This window comes from Rhodnius prolixus, unplaced genomic scaffold (genome assembly GCF_049639745.1).
Source record: "Rhodnius prolixus isolate KJV_2025 unplaced genomic scaffold, Rpr scaffold_5, whole genome shotgun sequence".
NCBI classification, from domain to species: Eukaryota; Metazoa; Arthropoda; class Insecta; order Hemiptera; family Reduviidae; genus Rhodnius; species Rhodnius prolixus.
In genome coordinates this window covers 9,077,980-9,095,420 of record NW_027411624.1, presented here as the reverse complement: position 1 = coordinate 9,095,420, position 17,441 = coordinate 9,077,980, and the positions used below count along the sequence as shown (strand labels likewise).

At 34.7% G+C, this 17,441-nt stretch overlaps 1 protein-coding gene across 34 annotated transcripts in view; it reads left to right on the top strand.

The window, feature by feature from the left end:
- RapGAP1 (Rap GTPase activating protein 1) overlaps positions 1 to 17,441 on the top strand; it is a 325,082-nt gene that overhangs the window by 96,945 nt on the left and 210,696 nt on the right. The window contains exon 2 of one of the 34 annotated variants that reach the window (XM_074137179.1): positions 14,711 to 14,747. The exons of the other annotated variants lie outside the window; for them this stretch is intronic. Within the exon in view, the coding sequence (XP_073993280.1) occupies positions 14,711 to 14,747 (37 nt within the window). The remainder of the gene's footprint in view (positions 1 to 14,710; positions 14,748 to 17,441) is intronic. 34 annotated transcript variants of the gene reach the window in all.

Below are 17,441 nucleotides of genomic sequence, written 5' to 3'. Positions count from 1 at the left end.
CCAAATTTAACCGTATTCAATCCGTACAATGTAAAGTCCTATGCAGAATTGTTAACTTACCTTTCTACGTTAACAATCCCCATACTGAAAGATTCCCCTTTGTTTTCTAGACCTAGCTACCAAATTTTAATTCAAAACAGCCCCAAACTATCGTTTTCTCGAATCCTTTCCAAAATTTGTAGCATGGATTGCCTCGCGATCATCTGATCCCATGATAGAGAAGGGCATCCTTCGACATGGATGTCTTCTGTGTTAGCTGACTCATGATGGTCGTCTTTGGATGGCTCTCATTTCTTTCAAGCCATATTACTTATTTTTTATTCGTAATGTCACTTACTATTGTCAAGAACCGGTTGTAAATTAATTTAAAAAATGTTTATATATATCATTCTTATTACTATAATAACTTACTTTAAAAGTGCTAAACGAGATTAAGAAAAAAATTAAAATTTTAATAATACAGTACTTTGGACCCAAGTAAGCAAAATGGTGTGCATATAATTCACCGCACAACCCAGTAAATCCCTGCAATTATCTATAATGAAGGGCCTCCAGTGCCCTAATAAATTTGTTGTAATAGGCTTCACCCAAAAAAAAAAGGAAGGGATTAATACCCTTCTGTTTAGTTAATGGCCGTATTAATTTGTTGATAAATTTAGGAGAAATAGGGTTATGACATAGGGTTCAGTTCTATTTAAAAGTCTCACTTTCCTTCTCCTATAATATTTAAATAAAAACAGAAATAACTAAACTGATATTGGTTCTGTTAAAGCTTACAGCCATAACCAGGGCCGGATTAAGATGAAAAGAGGCCCTAGGCTATTCCACTTATGAGGCCCTTTCACCTCCCATTTTTCAAGTTTGTAAATTACATGAGAGATAATAAAATACATCACTACTGTGATATATATCAATATGTTAAATGAAACATGTTGTTATTGGTACTGTTTTTAGAATAGTGTAATTTTAATTTTGCTAACAATTTTGAATGTAGGCCCCTCTTGATCTTGAGGCCCTAGGCTTCAGCCTAGTTAGCCTATAGGAAAATCCGGCCCTGGCCATAACCAAAACAATAGCGAGACATTATGCAGTAGCAGACAAAATGTTGACTAACCCGGAAATGCTAAAAAATAATATACAGGATGTCCGGTAGAGATTGGAAGTTATGTGTTGTTAAAATTAAAATAAAATTATTAACATTTCCTGTAAAATATAAAAGAAATTGTCTTCTTCCGAACTAGATATTGGAGAGTTGATTACCAAAAATGTTAATTGTATTTATTTTTGTTTTGCAGAGATCGATACTAACACCGTTTTTTTTTTTTACTTTCGATTACTAGCGGAATTCCGCTTTTGTGATTTGATCCTTTTTGGGTGGGGGGGGTGGTAGTCTTTTGAGATCAAAAAAGGTGGTTTTAACCAGATGATATGTTGAGAGTAGGTATTTCGATTGGTGCCGCCACTTTGAGAGCCGGAAGTAACGCTCCTTTCCGGGATAAAACCAGCGGAAAGAACCATTTTCGTGAATTGATTTTTTTCCCCTTAAAAGTTCGTACTTTGCATAAAATTGATAAAGGTAAGTTTTATTTTTGACAATGTCCCAATATTTTTGAGTTTCGTCCCGCATTGCTCTAATCACGATTGTCATTTCTCAGAGTTTCTGGTTGCAATTCCTGCTGCACATTCTTCTTGTGGAAGTTGGATGCTTTACAGATTCTCTGTTTTCTTTTTGTGTGTTCTTCTGTTCCTTTATTTCAAAATAACTTCTCTTGTAATTCATAAAGTTAAGTGATTGAATTTATTTATTTATTCTTTGTTCCCATAATAATAATTGGATTAATAAAAATCCATTTTATTATACATACATTGGCTAGGAGTACAACTGCAACCCGTTCTCCTCCCTATATGTGGAAACTTGTGGTACTGGTTTAAATAAGATCTCGGTTTAATGTAATAAAATACTCGACGGTGGCCCAGTTTACTGACAAGAGCCCCGGAAAGCTGCTCCTTATAATCTCACCACTCCATATTGTACATATTAGGCGCAGATAGAAGACATGTTTCATCATGTCCACATACGCACTTTCACATCTCTACTAACCGATCTCTGTACAATGTAAATCCATTGATCCATTAGTCTGGATAAGGTTATCTCATCTTGATTTGTCCTTCGTACTGCTTTTTTTTCTTTTTCGCTTTTTTTTTTAATGAAAGAACTAATTTTCATGAGTTTATTTATTTTTTTTATTTAAATAAAAGCCCAATGTCAACTTAGTAATTAAACATTTTTGTTCTCCTGTCCAATAGGATTACTTCTACAATAACTAAACTATTTTTTTAACCCGTCTTTTGTTCTTCGTTACAATCCATTATTAGACTGTTCAAAAGATTTGTTTAAAGGTAATAAGAGATTTTAATTCTTCTCTTTCCTGATGTTGGAACAGTTTTGTAACTTCCGGAAACTTGTGAGAAAATCCTGTAACCGTGAGAAACAGGATGATGTTCGATGTAGAAGGAAAAAAGTGGATTTGTTGCCAGACGTCTGATCTTTATCGATACCCAGTAGATATCCTAGAACGGGAAGGCCTGAAATCTGAACACCTGAGTAGAGATTAGATTAAAAAGGTTTTATTTCCGTTCACATTAGGAGAAACCTCGCTTACGTTTGGTTTGTCTGCTTCGGAAATTAAAAGGGATGAAATACCCTGAACCAATCAAATATCTCCAATTAATAAAAAGTACCAAAGTCCATTTTAAAAATGCCAACAAATGGAATTCTCGTTTGTTTAATGTTATTGACACCACAGTTATTTGGTAGACTGGGTTTGTGTTATCTGATGACTTATAATTCATTTTTGATTTATATTTTATTTTTTACGTGTTTGTTTTTGGTGAAAGCTGGTTTACATTTAAATTTAGATTTTAAATTATTGCTCCAAATATGGGGAGCAATTCCTTTTTTTTCCCTCTCCAATTTTGTTAAATGTTATTTTTATTGAGGGAAATTAGATTAAAAGAGGAGCTGGCTCAAAAGTATCTTTTTCTGACGCGGAGGACCCGGGTTCGAATCCAGCTGTTGGGTCCTTAGATTTTTCTCTTCTTACAGCTCACTGTCCGATGATGGACAGGGTTGCCTGTAACGAGAGAACACTGTCCGGAGGCCGGCAGTATACAGAAAAAAGTTCTGGGCGCCAATAACCTCAGTTGTTGACGCGCCATAAATCATTTTTAAAAAAATAGATTGATATTTTTGGAATTTTACATTTAAAAAATTTGGTCTAAACACATTATCTTCTTATAAAGCAGTTTACGAAATTAAATTTTAAATAGACAGTTGGCCTCAATATTATACAATACATTTAATGATTCTATTGAAGGAAGTTTGACGTCAAAAAAAGGGGGGATAACTCAGCTTTTCCTCCCCCCCAAAAAAGGTGCTTCATGAATTGTGCCTTAGGTATTTTTTTGTGTTAATTAAATATTATCCTAAGGGCCAATTTCTCGATAGTTATCGATAGATTAATCTTTTATCGATACCAAAAAAAAAATACAACATGGAAGTTCTTATATTTTGATATTCTTAGTTCTAAGTGAATTTCTTTTTAAATAAATGGCAGCCTTATGTTGCATAGCTGCAGTCCAGACAGCCGGTGCATCCTGTTCGTGTAATGAAAATGCATTTCCACTTGTTTGGAGACAAGCGTTGGGCTTCTTAATCTACTCAGTGGAACGGGTTCATAGGAGTTTGCCGATAAAATTGGCGCGATGCGGATTTTATGTACACATTATGTGATACATCCTTAGAAACTTTAGATCACTTGCATGGAAATAGCAACTTAGAGATTTTCACTAAAAGTATTAGAAATTTTCAGGATTTCCCTAAATTTTGGGCATTCAAAATTATAACCTATCATCAATATAAACCTTAATTTGGAGAATCAAAGTAATTTAAATGTATGGAAAAAGGTTTTTGATTGATTCCCTTAGAGAAGTGATTACCCTGATGTTAGTAATAATCAATTTCCAATATAGTTAATTGATATTAATAATCAATGATGTTAATAATCAGTGCTGTTAATAATCAGTTAATTCATTAATAATCAATAATCTTCATACCTCCGCCCACACATACACATTTCACTGACTCTCATGCTTACCTCGTTCTCGAACACAATTCAGTAAACATTCCAAGACTAAAGAAATTGCCCTGACGACGTATATGAAAGACGTCTTAGTGTTTCAAGCTAGATATCATCTATTCACAGTGTGCAGCACAAAGTAGCATAATCTGAAATTCGTAAATCAGTCTCATTACTTAGTAACTGACTATTACTAAAAATAACGTAAACCTAACTGTTAAAAAACTAAAAGAAAAACTAGATTGTACTGAGGCAAACTTCCCCAATATTATATTTATACATAAAATATTCGAGGTCACTAAAATATATCGCCTACGGTAATTTAATGTTGTGAACGTTTTTTGTATTAAATATTTGTAATAAAACAATATAAATAGCCAATTATAGATAAGTTCTGTTCACGACTTAATTTATTGCATAGAGACAATACGAAGTTTAAGAGAGATCAATAATGATCTTTAACAATTGTCTTGTGTCTATGTATATAATTATATACAACCTTGGGAGTATAGTCTATATTTTATATCTATATGTATTAGGTTTGTCTTCAAGTTAATAGTGTTATATAGACATAAATATTTTTGTATTAAGGGTGGTTACTATGAGTTTTTAAGGTCATTTCTAATGTATAATACTTTTTTGAGTTTGGAGAGTATTGTGTATAGGTCACATATATTTTGCATAATTAATGATTGGTCCCAATATTGGCTAGCTAGATGGGACTGCAACACTTCAGTTTCATATTTCTCTAAGGAAAGCGCGAGGAGTTTGCGAAGCTTGTCTCCCGGTTTAGGCCTAACGACTGACAAATTGGGTCGCCTCTATCAACTCAGTAATACTTGTAAGTGACGGGTTGCTGAGGCGGAATATAGTGAAACTATTGCCGAAGACAAAGCAAGCTCTATATTATCACTACGATTTCTCGAACACCACTAAAACCTATTCTCTCTGTACTCGAAGACCTAGAGAACAAACCCCATATGGGGCAGTTTGTGATCTCCGTGGTACCATTCTAAAAGGCCTACAGTGGTCAAAGGTTCGGCCATACTAGTTTGGCCTAAGGTTTTCTTCGCACCCTCCTTACTCCAGACGAAGATCGTTTTCTGCAGCGAAGTCGGTGCTATCCCTATTCCTAATTATTCCCATAATACTCTCACGCCATTAAATAAAGCGGGACGGGACCCTCGCCCCACGGCACCGCAGCCACAAGAGGCTTATTGTGCCTTCCCCTTTAAATCTAATAGATGAAACCTCTCCTTCTAATAAGGTTGAAGACTTTTCCTACCAGTTCCTTCTGCGCTACAATCTCCTTTGGCCTCAAAGTTCCAAAGATATGGTGGCGCAGCCATTAAATACTTCTATTCCTTAATCCTTAATTTAAATTCCTATATCCTTATACACTTAACATTATTTTGTATCTCTTTTATTTTATTCTAGACCTGCATGAAGACAACCTTCTATGTTTTTTCTCCATGCTTCAAATTTTGTTTACACTTCATTTCTATCAAAGTTCCATTCTGGAACATCTCTCGCAAGTTTAGCAGACGTATTAAAACTTTTATCGCTCACCAATTCATCTGATCAGCCCCGAATCCTTTTTTAGCAATCTCTTAAAAACCCAATACAGTCCATAGTTAATCAAAAATGTTCCATCATCTCCTCTCCAAAAATTAAATGACGTAAATTGCTGTAAGTGAACGTCCTCGTGAATGTGGTGTTAACATTAGATCTTTTCTGAGCACATTTTTGTGAACATTTTCGGACTCATGGATTTTATTGTGAGATTCATTCTTCCATAAATGAAAACATGAGTTCCTGTAGCACCATGAGTTCTGTAGCACCATGAGTTCTGTAGCACCATGAGTTCACTTAGTGTTGCTACCCGACCGGAAATCATTCCCTACTTTTAAAGTTATTGAAATCCACTGGTCCATGAAGTTTCCAGAGCTTTAATGTGTGATAAAAATCTAAGAAAATTCTAATAGAATTCTCTCTATTTCTCTATGTAAATTATTGATTATACTTGAAATGAAATCTTTAGAGAGACAGAATTTATAATTACTGTAATTCTCTTAGTACATGCCTTAAGGCTGGAATACCGTTGACTAAAATAAAGACGGGGTTATGTTATAAATCTCATGTAATTTTCTTATAATTTCAATTCCTTCTAACTGTTCTCTATGCCTAATGAAATGTTAATTTAGTTATGTATCTAATGAAGGTAGAAGAAAAGGTCACGCGATTCTTCTCTCCTAGCAGGAGACGTTATTGTCGTCGTCCTTCTTTCTCGAAATTTATTATTTATTTATTTATTTATTTTACCGAAATTCGTGTTTTAGAGATCCCCTGAGTTCAAAATCAATTTTGTCTGTTTGTATGTTTGAATCAAAGAAATGTCTTAAAAGTTGCATAAAACTCAAAATTGGTTATCCTGTTTTTGATAATACTTAAGCCTTGCCTTAAATGCGCCCAATTTTGAAGCACGATTTTGTAAACTTTGTATACCTACTTATTCATCTATTTCCTTCCTAATTGCATATCTTATTTATTAGATGCACTTTTCCAGGATAATGGTGTTTTTTTAGAAGTTTAACTTTAAGTATTCCTGTAAATAAAGCTATAGTTATTGGCTCCAACCCACTCCTTAAATCATTGGCTCCTCTTCCTAATCTTTTCCTTTACAATACCCCAATAAAATATTGTTCCTCTGTGAAAAACCTTGGTATCACTTTCGATCAAAACCTATCCTGGAAAAACCATGTTTCCCAAATCTCTCGTCGTTCCATCCATATCCTTAAGCAGTTTAATAGTTCCCGTCACCTTTTTCCAATTAAGACCCGGCAACTCCTAGTTTCCTCTCTTATATTCCCCCATTTCGACTATGGTTGTTTAGTGTATGGCGGTCTTTCTGGTGATATTGAAGCTAAGCTTAAGCGCCTCATGAACTGCTTCATAAGATTTATTTTCAGCATTTCCAGAGACTCTCGCATTTCGCACTGCTACGATGAGTTGAAGTGGCTTTTTCCTGTCTATCGCCGCCAATATTTTTTAGCTTCTTTCCTTTTTCAAGTCATCCAGTCTCAAAGGCCTTCCTATATTTTTCAACTCCTTAAGTTTAAATCCTCCATCCATTCCCGTAACACTAGATCTCGCTCATCTGATCTCTATATTCCCTCTCACCGTACCTCATCCTTTGACAAGTCCTTCCTCATACGTGCTACCTCTCTCTGGAACTCCTTGCCTTCATCTGTCCGCCATGCTCCTACCCTATCCATCTTTAAATCCCGTCTATTCAGTTATCTACTTTCTATTCAGCTTCCTCCAAAATTCTAATTGTTTTAATTTATTTCCTTAATTTCTGCTGTTTTATTATTTTATTTTTACTTTCATTTTCACTTATTAAATTTTCACTTTTGTAAATACTTATTTATTTATTTAATTTCTGTATAATCACAGGCCAAACTGCTAAGGCCTCTATTTGTTCCTGTATTTATTCTTAGGGGACAATAATAAATAATAAATTTCTTTTCTATTTCTATTTCTATTTCTAAATTGCACTTCAGTTACATCGTCTCATCTTCTACTAAGTTCGTTTTTTCGGCCAGTTTTTTGACGATTAACTTTTATGCAACTCTCCTACCTCACACTGTTTTGCTCAACTTACGATTTGATATATTCCCTTTATTATTATTTTCCAGAAATAAATTAGAATAGAACAGAACAGAAAATAAATTTATTATCCTGGGGCTATGTCCCCTTAGAATAAATACTTGTACAATTAGAGGCCCTATTGGTTTGGCCTATATTTTAGATATTTATAAACAAAAAATAGGCAAGTATTTACAAAAATAAGAATTAAAATTAAGGAAATAAATGAATTCATTCCGGAGGAAGCAGGGTAGAAAGGAGATAATTGAACAGAAGGGATTTAAAGATGGAAAGGGTAGGAGAATGGCGGACAGATGATGGTAAGGAGTTCCAGAGAGCGCGTATTAGGAAGGAAGGATTTGTCGAAGGATGAAGTACGGTGAGAGGGAATATAGAGATCAGAGATCTTGTATTGCGAGAATGGATCGAGGATTTGAATTTGAAGAGTTGAAAAATATAAGATGGCCTTTGAGATTGAGGATAACTTGGAAAAGGAATGAAGCCAAAAATTACTGGCAGCTGTAGACAGGAGAAAGGCCACTTCAACTCATCGTAGTAGCGCGAAATGCGAGAGTCTCTCTGGGAATGCTGTAAATAAATCTTATGAAGCAGCTCATGAGAGGCGCTGGAGCTTCTGTAACAAATTTAATTTCTGTCTAATTGTAATGAAGCCAATTGCTTTCTGTGTCTATTCATTGAGTGCAGACTGCACCGCGTTGAATTTAGTGCAGTTTTGTGTAATAATAATTTGTTTAAAATAATTCTCGTTGTTTAAATTATTGCGAGTTTAGATGATCTAAGTTCTGTAATAGACAATCCATCCAGTCAATAATAAATCATTCCCATTATTTATTATTCAATTTTATTGTACAAAAATGCAACTATCAACAATTTGTAGTTTTTTAGCAATAACCAAGTGCTAATGGATAAATGACATTTTAATAAATGTATTAAAAATGTATTTACACTTTGGATTAGCTGCAGGCGTGCAAATGTAGGCCGATAGCCCGCTCTCCTCCTTCCCCGCAGATTAGGTATTATGGGGCGTATTGTGTAAGACAGAAGTTCCGCCAGTTCTTTTACCATTCTCAAGGTTAATAGTCCAACCCACATTTCAATATTTGAATCAATTATTTGTATTTAAATATTTTATTTGTATTATATTTAAATGGTTTATTTTAATCTTTGTCTGGCAATATTGATTCTACTAACAAACACGCTGACAACTGACTAGTTGTTGTATCCTGTTAAAGTAGTTGTTGTGTGCAACTAATTGGCTAACTCTAGCTTGATAGTGGGTTAGCTTCCTTTTAGTTATTAAAAAAATATATATATTTTAATTAATATAATAAATACGCGCTGTGCGAATAAATGTAAACTCAGAATTCTACCTAAAACCAAATTCCTTTCATCATATATATTAAATAAATATAAATTTATTTCTTTATTTACCATTTGTATATACATATATTTACAATAAGTAAAAAGGAATATATGCGATAAATGAATGCGTGAAAGGCAGGAGGAGAGAAACTACCCAGCGGTAGCATTCTCTACAAGGATATTAATGATGTTTAGGTCTTCAGACTGCAAGGAAGTCGTGGAGGCCATTGGCGATTCAGTCGGCGAGAAGTATTGTTAGGGATGTCAGAGGAGGCGAGAGACAGTACTAGAGGATTAGAGCAAGTACATAGAGCATTATGGAACTTGCGAATATCGAGTTGGTGTACGAATGGGGGATGTTGAGGTCGTTGTGAAGAGTGAGGTTAGTCATCGTAGAAAGGAGCGTCAGCTATCTGTCGGCAGTAGTTTTGACCGAAATGTCTGTACAGTCCGTATATTTCTATAGGTTTGGCTGAACCCCACATCTCTAGTCCGTAAGTCTATATAGGTTTGAGAATAGTGTTATACTCGTATATTAAACGTTTCTAGTTCTATGACCAAGTAGTCTGTAAAGCATTTGGGCAAGTTTAGTCCTTCTATATCTTTCAAAAAAACTGGAAACAAGTTAATAAAATTTTGCTGAGAATTCCTCCACAGTGGGTGGTCAACACCCATCATCTTCTTGTGACCTGTTTTTTTTTATGACCCCGGTACAGATAAGGATATCCGGTGTAGTTTTTACTGATAGAAGATTAAGCCTACACTAAATTGCGTATGTTTGAACACATTATTGCCAATAATATTATTTAAACGCGAGACACGGAAGCAAGGAACATCCCTAAGGAGTTAGGGTAGAATTTTTATGTCGTAGCAGTTTTGAATTAGAAATTAGGATTCCACTTTCCAAACGCATCTTTGTAATATATTATAATAAAAATAAGGAACGTACCTGAGCGGGTCCTTTGGGAAACATTAGGGTGGGTATCCTGTAGCTTGATAAAGAGTTTCAGATAGAAGGAATACCAAGTTTTAGATATTGTGTGTGTGGTTACAAAAAGGATTCAGTCCCTTTTTATTTATTCCCGTATCCTTATCTACAAAAAGGATATACTAATAATTAATTTTTATTTCATCCTGAACTTTTATTTCTACCAATGGCTTGCCACTTTTATGCTCCTCGCCTTTCTAAGATATTCCAAATGATTTTTACCCCCCTCTTTATACAGCATTACCATCTTTATTTTTATTAAGAGAACCAAACTTCGGCTCACAGCATCCTTATTTCACTCTTCAACTCTTTCTTTCTCACTCTTAAAGCGGATACTAAAAGTTTCATGCTTGAAATTTTTATGCATTTTTTTTTTTACTTTTACGGTGACATTTCTCTTCTTGTGGTGGTTTTCCCGCTATTTCCTTTTACAGCCAGAAGTAAACTTATTACCTTCTACCTTCTCGGGGATTTTTGCATCTTATTAGTTATATTTTTCTTGAGCGGTTTGAGAATGTAAATGGAGCCGAGTGTTGGCTGTGATTTACTGTTACTTTTAATTAACCTTCCATAATTTTTACTTTTATTTCATTGCTCTTCTGTAGAGAGAGAAAGAGAGATGCTCTTCTGGTAATTTTGTTTTTCTTCCTTAAGGACCATAAAATAGGTATTTTTATTTCTTTCTGGATTAACGGTATTTTCCGTGAAGAGATATTTTTATTATCAAAAACGGGTTTATAGTTGAATTTATTTACTACTGATCTCTGTTTAAATTTGCTCCTTGCAATTTTGTTTTTACTTTATTTATATTATATCCCATTTTGGAGTCTTCACGTTTTTTGAAAAAAGCCTTATTTAAAAAAAAAAAAAAAATTATAATCAGGTGAGAAACTTACCGATATCCTTTTACTTAAAATATTTCAATATTTAACGGAAACTGGTCCGAGTAGACAATTTTTTGTGTTCGAGATAAAATTCTTTTTTTTTTTTTAAGAATTATACTACGAGAGATTTTGCTATTTAGAAAAAATATCTGTAGCCATCTTGCAAGATTGTCTCTTTCCGCAATTTACGTAATTGGATTTTCTCGTAACTTGGAATTTGTACTTGAAAAATAGTCGAAGTAAACATTATAATAGAGTAGGATGAAAAAATTAATGCCAGTTTCAGTCATTATACAGACTGTAGAGTCCATGAACAGGCAAGACAGAAGACACACCAACCCTCTAATGATGTAAAACAGTATATAGTAAATTAGCCCTGAAGATGACCTAGACCCTAGGTCGAAAGCTCGGCAGAATAAAGTTTATAATGACTGAAACTGGCATTAATTTGTTCATTCAATTGAAACTATGATTCAGTCACCAAAAATAATGAACAGTAATTATAATAGAACTATGTTTCATCAAATGTTTTTTTTAAAAATTTATCCTCTTGAAATTGAGGTTATCGCTATCAATTAATCGTATAGATAACCAACCGGAAACTTCACAAAGAAATCATTCTGAAATCGAATTTCAGAATCGATTTTACCTTTTCAGTACAGCCTTGCTAGTCGAAATGAAGTTTTTTTGTAGTCTAAAAAAGAAGTACGAGGGTGGTTTGAAAAGTTCTCGAAATCACCGCAATACTAATGCAAACCTCCTAGACCAACTACAGGAAAAGATACGCGAAAAAAGACATCTTTCATCATGGCAAAACTTCATGAACTGAGGTACGAATTGTTGCCACATCCACCTTATTCACCTGATTTGGCACCATCAGACTTTCATCTTTTTCCCAAGCTGAAAGTTATCCTCGGTGGACGGAGATTTCCTACAACGGAAGAACTGACAGCCGAATTGGAGAGTTTTGCCGAATTTTGCAGGCCTGGAGGAATCTCATTTTCGAGATGGGATCAAGGCATTGGAACATCGCTGGACCAAATGCATTAGTCTACAGGGAGACTATGTTGAAAAATAAAAGCAGTTCCATCGAGGTAAGACACTTCTTTCTAGTACATTCCGAGAACTTACCAAACTTATCAAACTACCCTCGTATATTGTTAGAAAATGACTTGTATTTAAGTGAAAATTCTAGCTGGAAAAAAGAAAAGTCGCCGAAAATTGCAACTTTTTTTTTTATTTCACCGGCATTTTCGCTTTGCTGAATTGATTTTACGAAACTAATAAATACGATACTAAACCGGATGTCCGTGGAATTAAGTTTTCATATTATATAAATCACATTTCTATTATGATGTGGAAAGATATTGGGGATATTGAAAGTAAAAAAACAAACAAAATCGTCGATGATGTAGAACAGATTAGAAGTGTACTTTGTACTAAGAGTAATGTCAACATAGATATATTCATGGTAATTTAATACGCTCCAACAGCTAGCAGTAAGGTAATAGAGAATTGGTGAAATAGAACCTTGAGCGCCATCGATAGTATGTTACTGTAGCAGCAGAATTGCTAGTGAAAGTATCTCCTACACAATGCAATGTTCTCTCACTCTATATTCTGTATGGCAATGTTATAATTGAAGTTCATGTGAACTATAAATCAGAATTGTTTTTTCGTTCTTTTCAGCAATCTCACGGTACTTTTGTTTTGTTGGAATGTAATTTTCTGTGGACATCTCAGAACTACGGGGGGGCCTCTTCTGATTCCACTTTAAACGACTTAGTCTAAAGATCAATGGAAAATTTTAGATTTTTCTGGGAAGGCCTTCAAAGAAGGTATATTCTTCTGCAGAATACCAGGTATCAAAGCTAGTTATCCAGGAGCCCAGGAGCTCAAATTCAAGAATAGGATTCCTTCCTATGGTGCCAATACTCAGTTCTAATGTTTGACCTAAGTATCGGCACCTTTTGTCCCACCTCTTAACACTAGAGAAGTGAAGATCTAAGGTTGAAGATTAATACTAATATTTCCGAATATAATTTAGAGATTGTGAGACGAAGATCGCTGAACATCGTCTTTCCAGTTCAGTAATACAGTTTTTAATAATCTTCCAACTCCATCACTAGTGAAATCAATTCAGGCATTATGTCGTGATCTGGATTTTTTAACGAATTCCCCGTGAGTACTATTCAAAATAGTGTAAAACAGAAAAGAATCGTGCATTCGACAAAGTCAAGATCATCATGGTAAGAATGAAAGAGAGGACAGATTTGACGAAGAGCATCTGAGAAATTGAAATTGATTTTTTTTCGGCCTTTCTGATCTTATATAGTGGAAGAGAGAAATAGAAGATTCTGTGGCGTAGAAGAGCACATCTCATATAGCTCACACAGTGTTAGCTCTGGCTTGGTGTGCTCCAGTATCACGATTGTTTCCTTTATCAAGATCCAGGTTACAATTTAAAAAGAGCACCTTTCTATGAGTCATTAAGTGAATGTAGCTCTTTTTAACTACCAGTAAGACACTGTAATTCGGGCTGCGTTCGTGGTTTGTTTCTATTAACCCCAGCAGAGCGGCCATAGATCTAATATGTGTTAGAGAAATTCTGTAAATAGCTACTGGTATGTGAAAGTGCTTTTTTACTGGGTGGAATAACTTTTTTATCTGCAAACTATCGAAACATCAGTTAACTCTCAACCACTATAGTTGATTTGATCAGAAAAAATCTAAACCCGTGATTCCATGTTATGAATTATAGTGTAATTGATGCTGTTTTATTGATGCAATCACAGATCTGCTTCCAAATCAAACAGGTTGTAGCTAGTTTACATGACAATTTTACTAAGAATAGTGTAACATTAATTTTTGTTGGTCTTTTGTGTTCAATAAAACGGATCTAGATGCCAGAGTTTTCTCATTGATTTCAGCATTATTACTTACACTCCTAATAAATAAAAAAAATCAGGGACGGGATTAGCAAACAGGGACACGGGGATCCTGGGTTCGAATTCAGCAGCTGGCTCCTTAGATTTTTCTCTTTCTAGATGTTTCTTACAGCTAACTGTCCAGTTAGTTCCGGAGCTCAGGTGTTGATTCATTTAAAATGGCGCTTTAAAAATTAACCCTGGATTTGCATAATATTTATTTCTTCGGTAATTTCAAAATTAGGCTAGGGAAAACCTTATTTTTTTTTGAGAGAGAGAAAACTACTGCATTGAAAACTCAAAATGAGGCTTTTCCACTCTTTTATTTATTTTTTCAATCATTTATTTTTTTTTTCTCTTAGCAGTCCGCCAACAGAATTTTTATGCTAAAGAATATGTCGGTCAAATTTAGTTGAAATCAATGCAGCGATGTAGGAGTCGTTTTTTTAAAAACAATTTTACAAAACGTCAGCCTGCATTAAATAGCCATAATGCGTTGCAAGTATCATATCAATGTAATGAATAGCTACTTAGATATCATTGGAATCACGTGATGCATGATGTTATTGTTTTGGTGCATGATGGTATCGTTTTGGTGCATGATGGTATCGTTTTGGTGCGTGATGGTATCATTTTCATGTAATTTATCGATTATGAACTATTTTTTTTTCAATTAACTTTAATGTACAGGTGTTTTTATTGGTAATTGCAGTAATTTAATACCTTTATCTTTTGTTACAGGTAAGTTCTGCACATGGTATTTGTTGACGGCTAACGTGTAAGTTTAATTCTTCCAATAATTTGACTAATTATTAAGGGTATCACCTTCTTTAGGTACACCCCAGTTCCTCCTGGGCCTACCAATCTATCCTTTGAATTAAAGCAGAAATTTCTATCAAGATTTTGCTGATGTAATTTCAAAGACAAAAATTGTGGGAAATAAATAGCAATTTGCGAAACACTAATCTTTCGGATTCAGAGGACCGCAAAATGTTTTTTTCTTCCATTCAATATTAGTTAACTTAGTAAATTAAATCTTTTAATGCACTAAGTATAAGCTAAAAATGGGTGCAATAAATCTAAATTGGTCCAGATGTAAGGGGGTCTAACTGTAAGATATATGGGCGTTACTTCGCTGGTTTATCTGACTTGATCACATTTAAAAGCAGACCACGAAGTGCATTTAACCAACCAAACCATTCGTATTGCCCGTGCTTTATTAATATTTACGTGTAGAATTAAGTGTTACAAACTAGTGTAGTTTGTAAAACCAATAGTAATCGCCTATTTTTCAGTCTGGGCTCAACGTCTAAGTACTAAATTAGGTAGGGGGTTTGTTACCAACAGTTGGGTCTGCTAGCCGTAAAATTGGTATTTATGTGCGCTTACTGCAGACACTATTCTGTAATATAGTTAGCACATTTAATTTTATTTAACTTCCTGCCATTTTTTAGGTTTTCCTTTATTTGAAAATTATTTCTAATTGAATCTAGTATTAATGTTTAGAAATACGCGACATTACTAAATCGCACTTCAAATAGTTGTTATTAAAAAAGTCATGGAAAGCTCTAACTTGATATTTCGTTTTCGGTACTAAGGTATTGGCTGAAATCATTTATCCGGAAATACCACTTTCCTAATTCGATTTGGGGGCGTGGTTTTCTCGAAAATGGCTCCCATTATTTTCTTTAACGTACGAGTATATCCCGCTTAAAATTGATTGTTCGCAACTGCATTTTTTTGCCATCTTTTATTGGGCATTGAACATGGCCATTGCATTTCAGAGTCTTCTGATTTAACTATCCAATCACGTCCATTTTAATCTCCAGTTCATCTCTTTGCTGATAGCGTTCCAAATTGAATTATTGATTGACTAATCATGAGTACTCCTCCTCTAATTATCGATCTTGCCTCTTTTTGCAACCACCACCTTTTACATCTATTCAGTAGCAGAATCCTCCCCATTACCATCTTATAAATTGATTTCTTTCCTTCGTCGGTGTTGCAGAAGAGCCTAAAAGAAAATTTAACTGGCCGTTTTCCTTCTAGTAATGTTTTATAAAAAAATATATCGGAAACTCCGGTCTAGAATTTTTGTGGCCTCCTTCTAAGTCTTATGATCCGGAAAATTCCAACCTAGAAGGTACTAGGATTTTTCTCTTACCTGGCTTTTCCATCATAAAATAATAAAATTTTTCTTCTCGGCCAGACGAGGTGAGGAAGGTAGGGATCCATATATGTGCACCAAAAATCACTCTAATTTTTCCATAAGCTCTATGTATTGAAAGCAGTTTCAAAGATATATAGTTTGCTATAAGACATAATAATAATAGAGACAATAATTTGCTATACTAAGAGAGGATATACATTCACAGGGAGCACTGGTAGCGGAGTGCCCTAACATGCTCTCCGCGGGTAGCGTACCAATATTTTGGTGTACTTTGCCCTGACGGGTTCTCTCTACCAATATACCCGCTGATGATCGCATTTTTCGGGATATTTAAGCGGCCCTGGTTACAGGCTAAAACTGTGGATTTCTTCGGCTTCTATTGGACAGTATTCCACAGTCTTTTGGGGCTTCTTTTATTCCTCTTTCAATTTTCTGAGCATTTAGTGTGCATCTTCTACTTTTTGTATTCATCTTAAGTGGTAGTGTGTTCCTTGCTAGCATTCCCATTTGTTTGATTTTTTTGGTTTTATTCTCTGTTGTTAAAATGGCTTGTTATTTTAAATAAAGTGGTTGATGAACAGCATCCTTGTTTTAAATCTTTCGTGTCGTTGTGAGTGGTCCTTACAGCCTGCTTCTTCCCTGTTTCTAAAGACAGGTTTTTTTTCTCAGACCATCTTTGCTCTGGGAACATTGTCATGCTCCCACTGTAAGGACTATGCTCCTTCTACTTCTTGCAAATAGTTTCCTGAGGTATTGTTGCATTAATGACGGAAATTGCAACAAATCCACTCCATAGTAACAATGTTTATGAAAGGAGTCTGTAACTCTCCGCTAACCTCCTGGAAAACAATGATGATCTGACGTAGTAGAACTTGAGGAAATAAGAAGTGTTCTTTTCGTACCAAGCATCAGTTTAACATAAGATTTACGCCTCTCCTTTTAGTGGCCTGAGATCAACCTTTTCTCTGCATAATACTCTGGCATTTTGTTCGGAAATCTCAGAGAATTGTAAATAGTCACGTACAGTGCAAACTTTTTTTTTTTTTTAAGGACGCCTTAAGGGTCCCAAGCCCAGTTCTGATTGGTTCCCATGTTGGCAGGCTAAACAATAATTCTGTGGTGACATTTGTGAACCATGAACAGGATTAGCACCAATTTGTGTCTCATCATAAAAGTGCAAATCATTCAGTTTCTATTAAATCTCTCCACTTCTTAGTAAAAAATCGTTTACGATCGTGTTAGGGGCTCTGTGAGGTGGAATGTTTTATGGAAGAACTTGAAATTTTGTCCTCTTTACTCTGC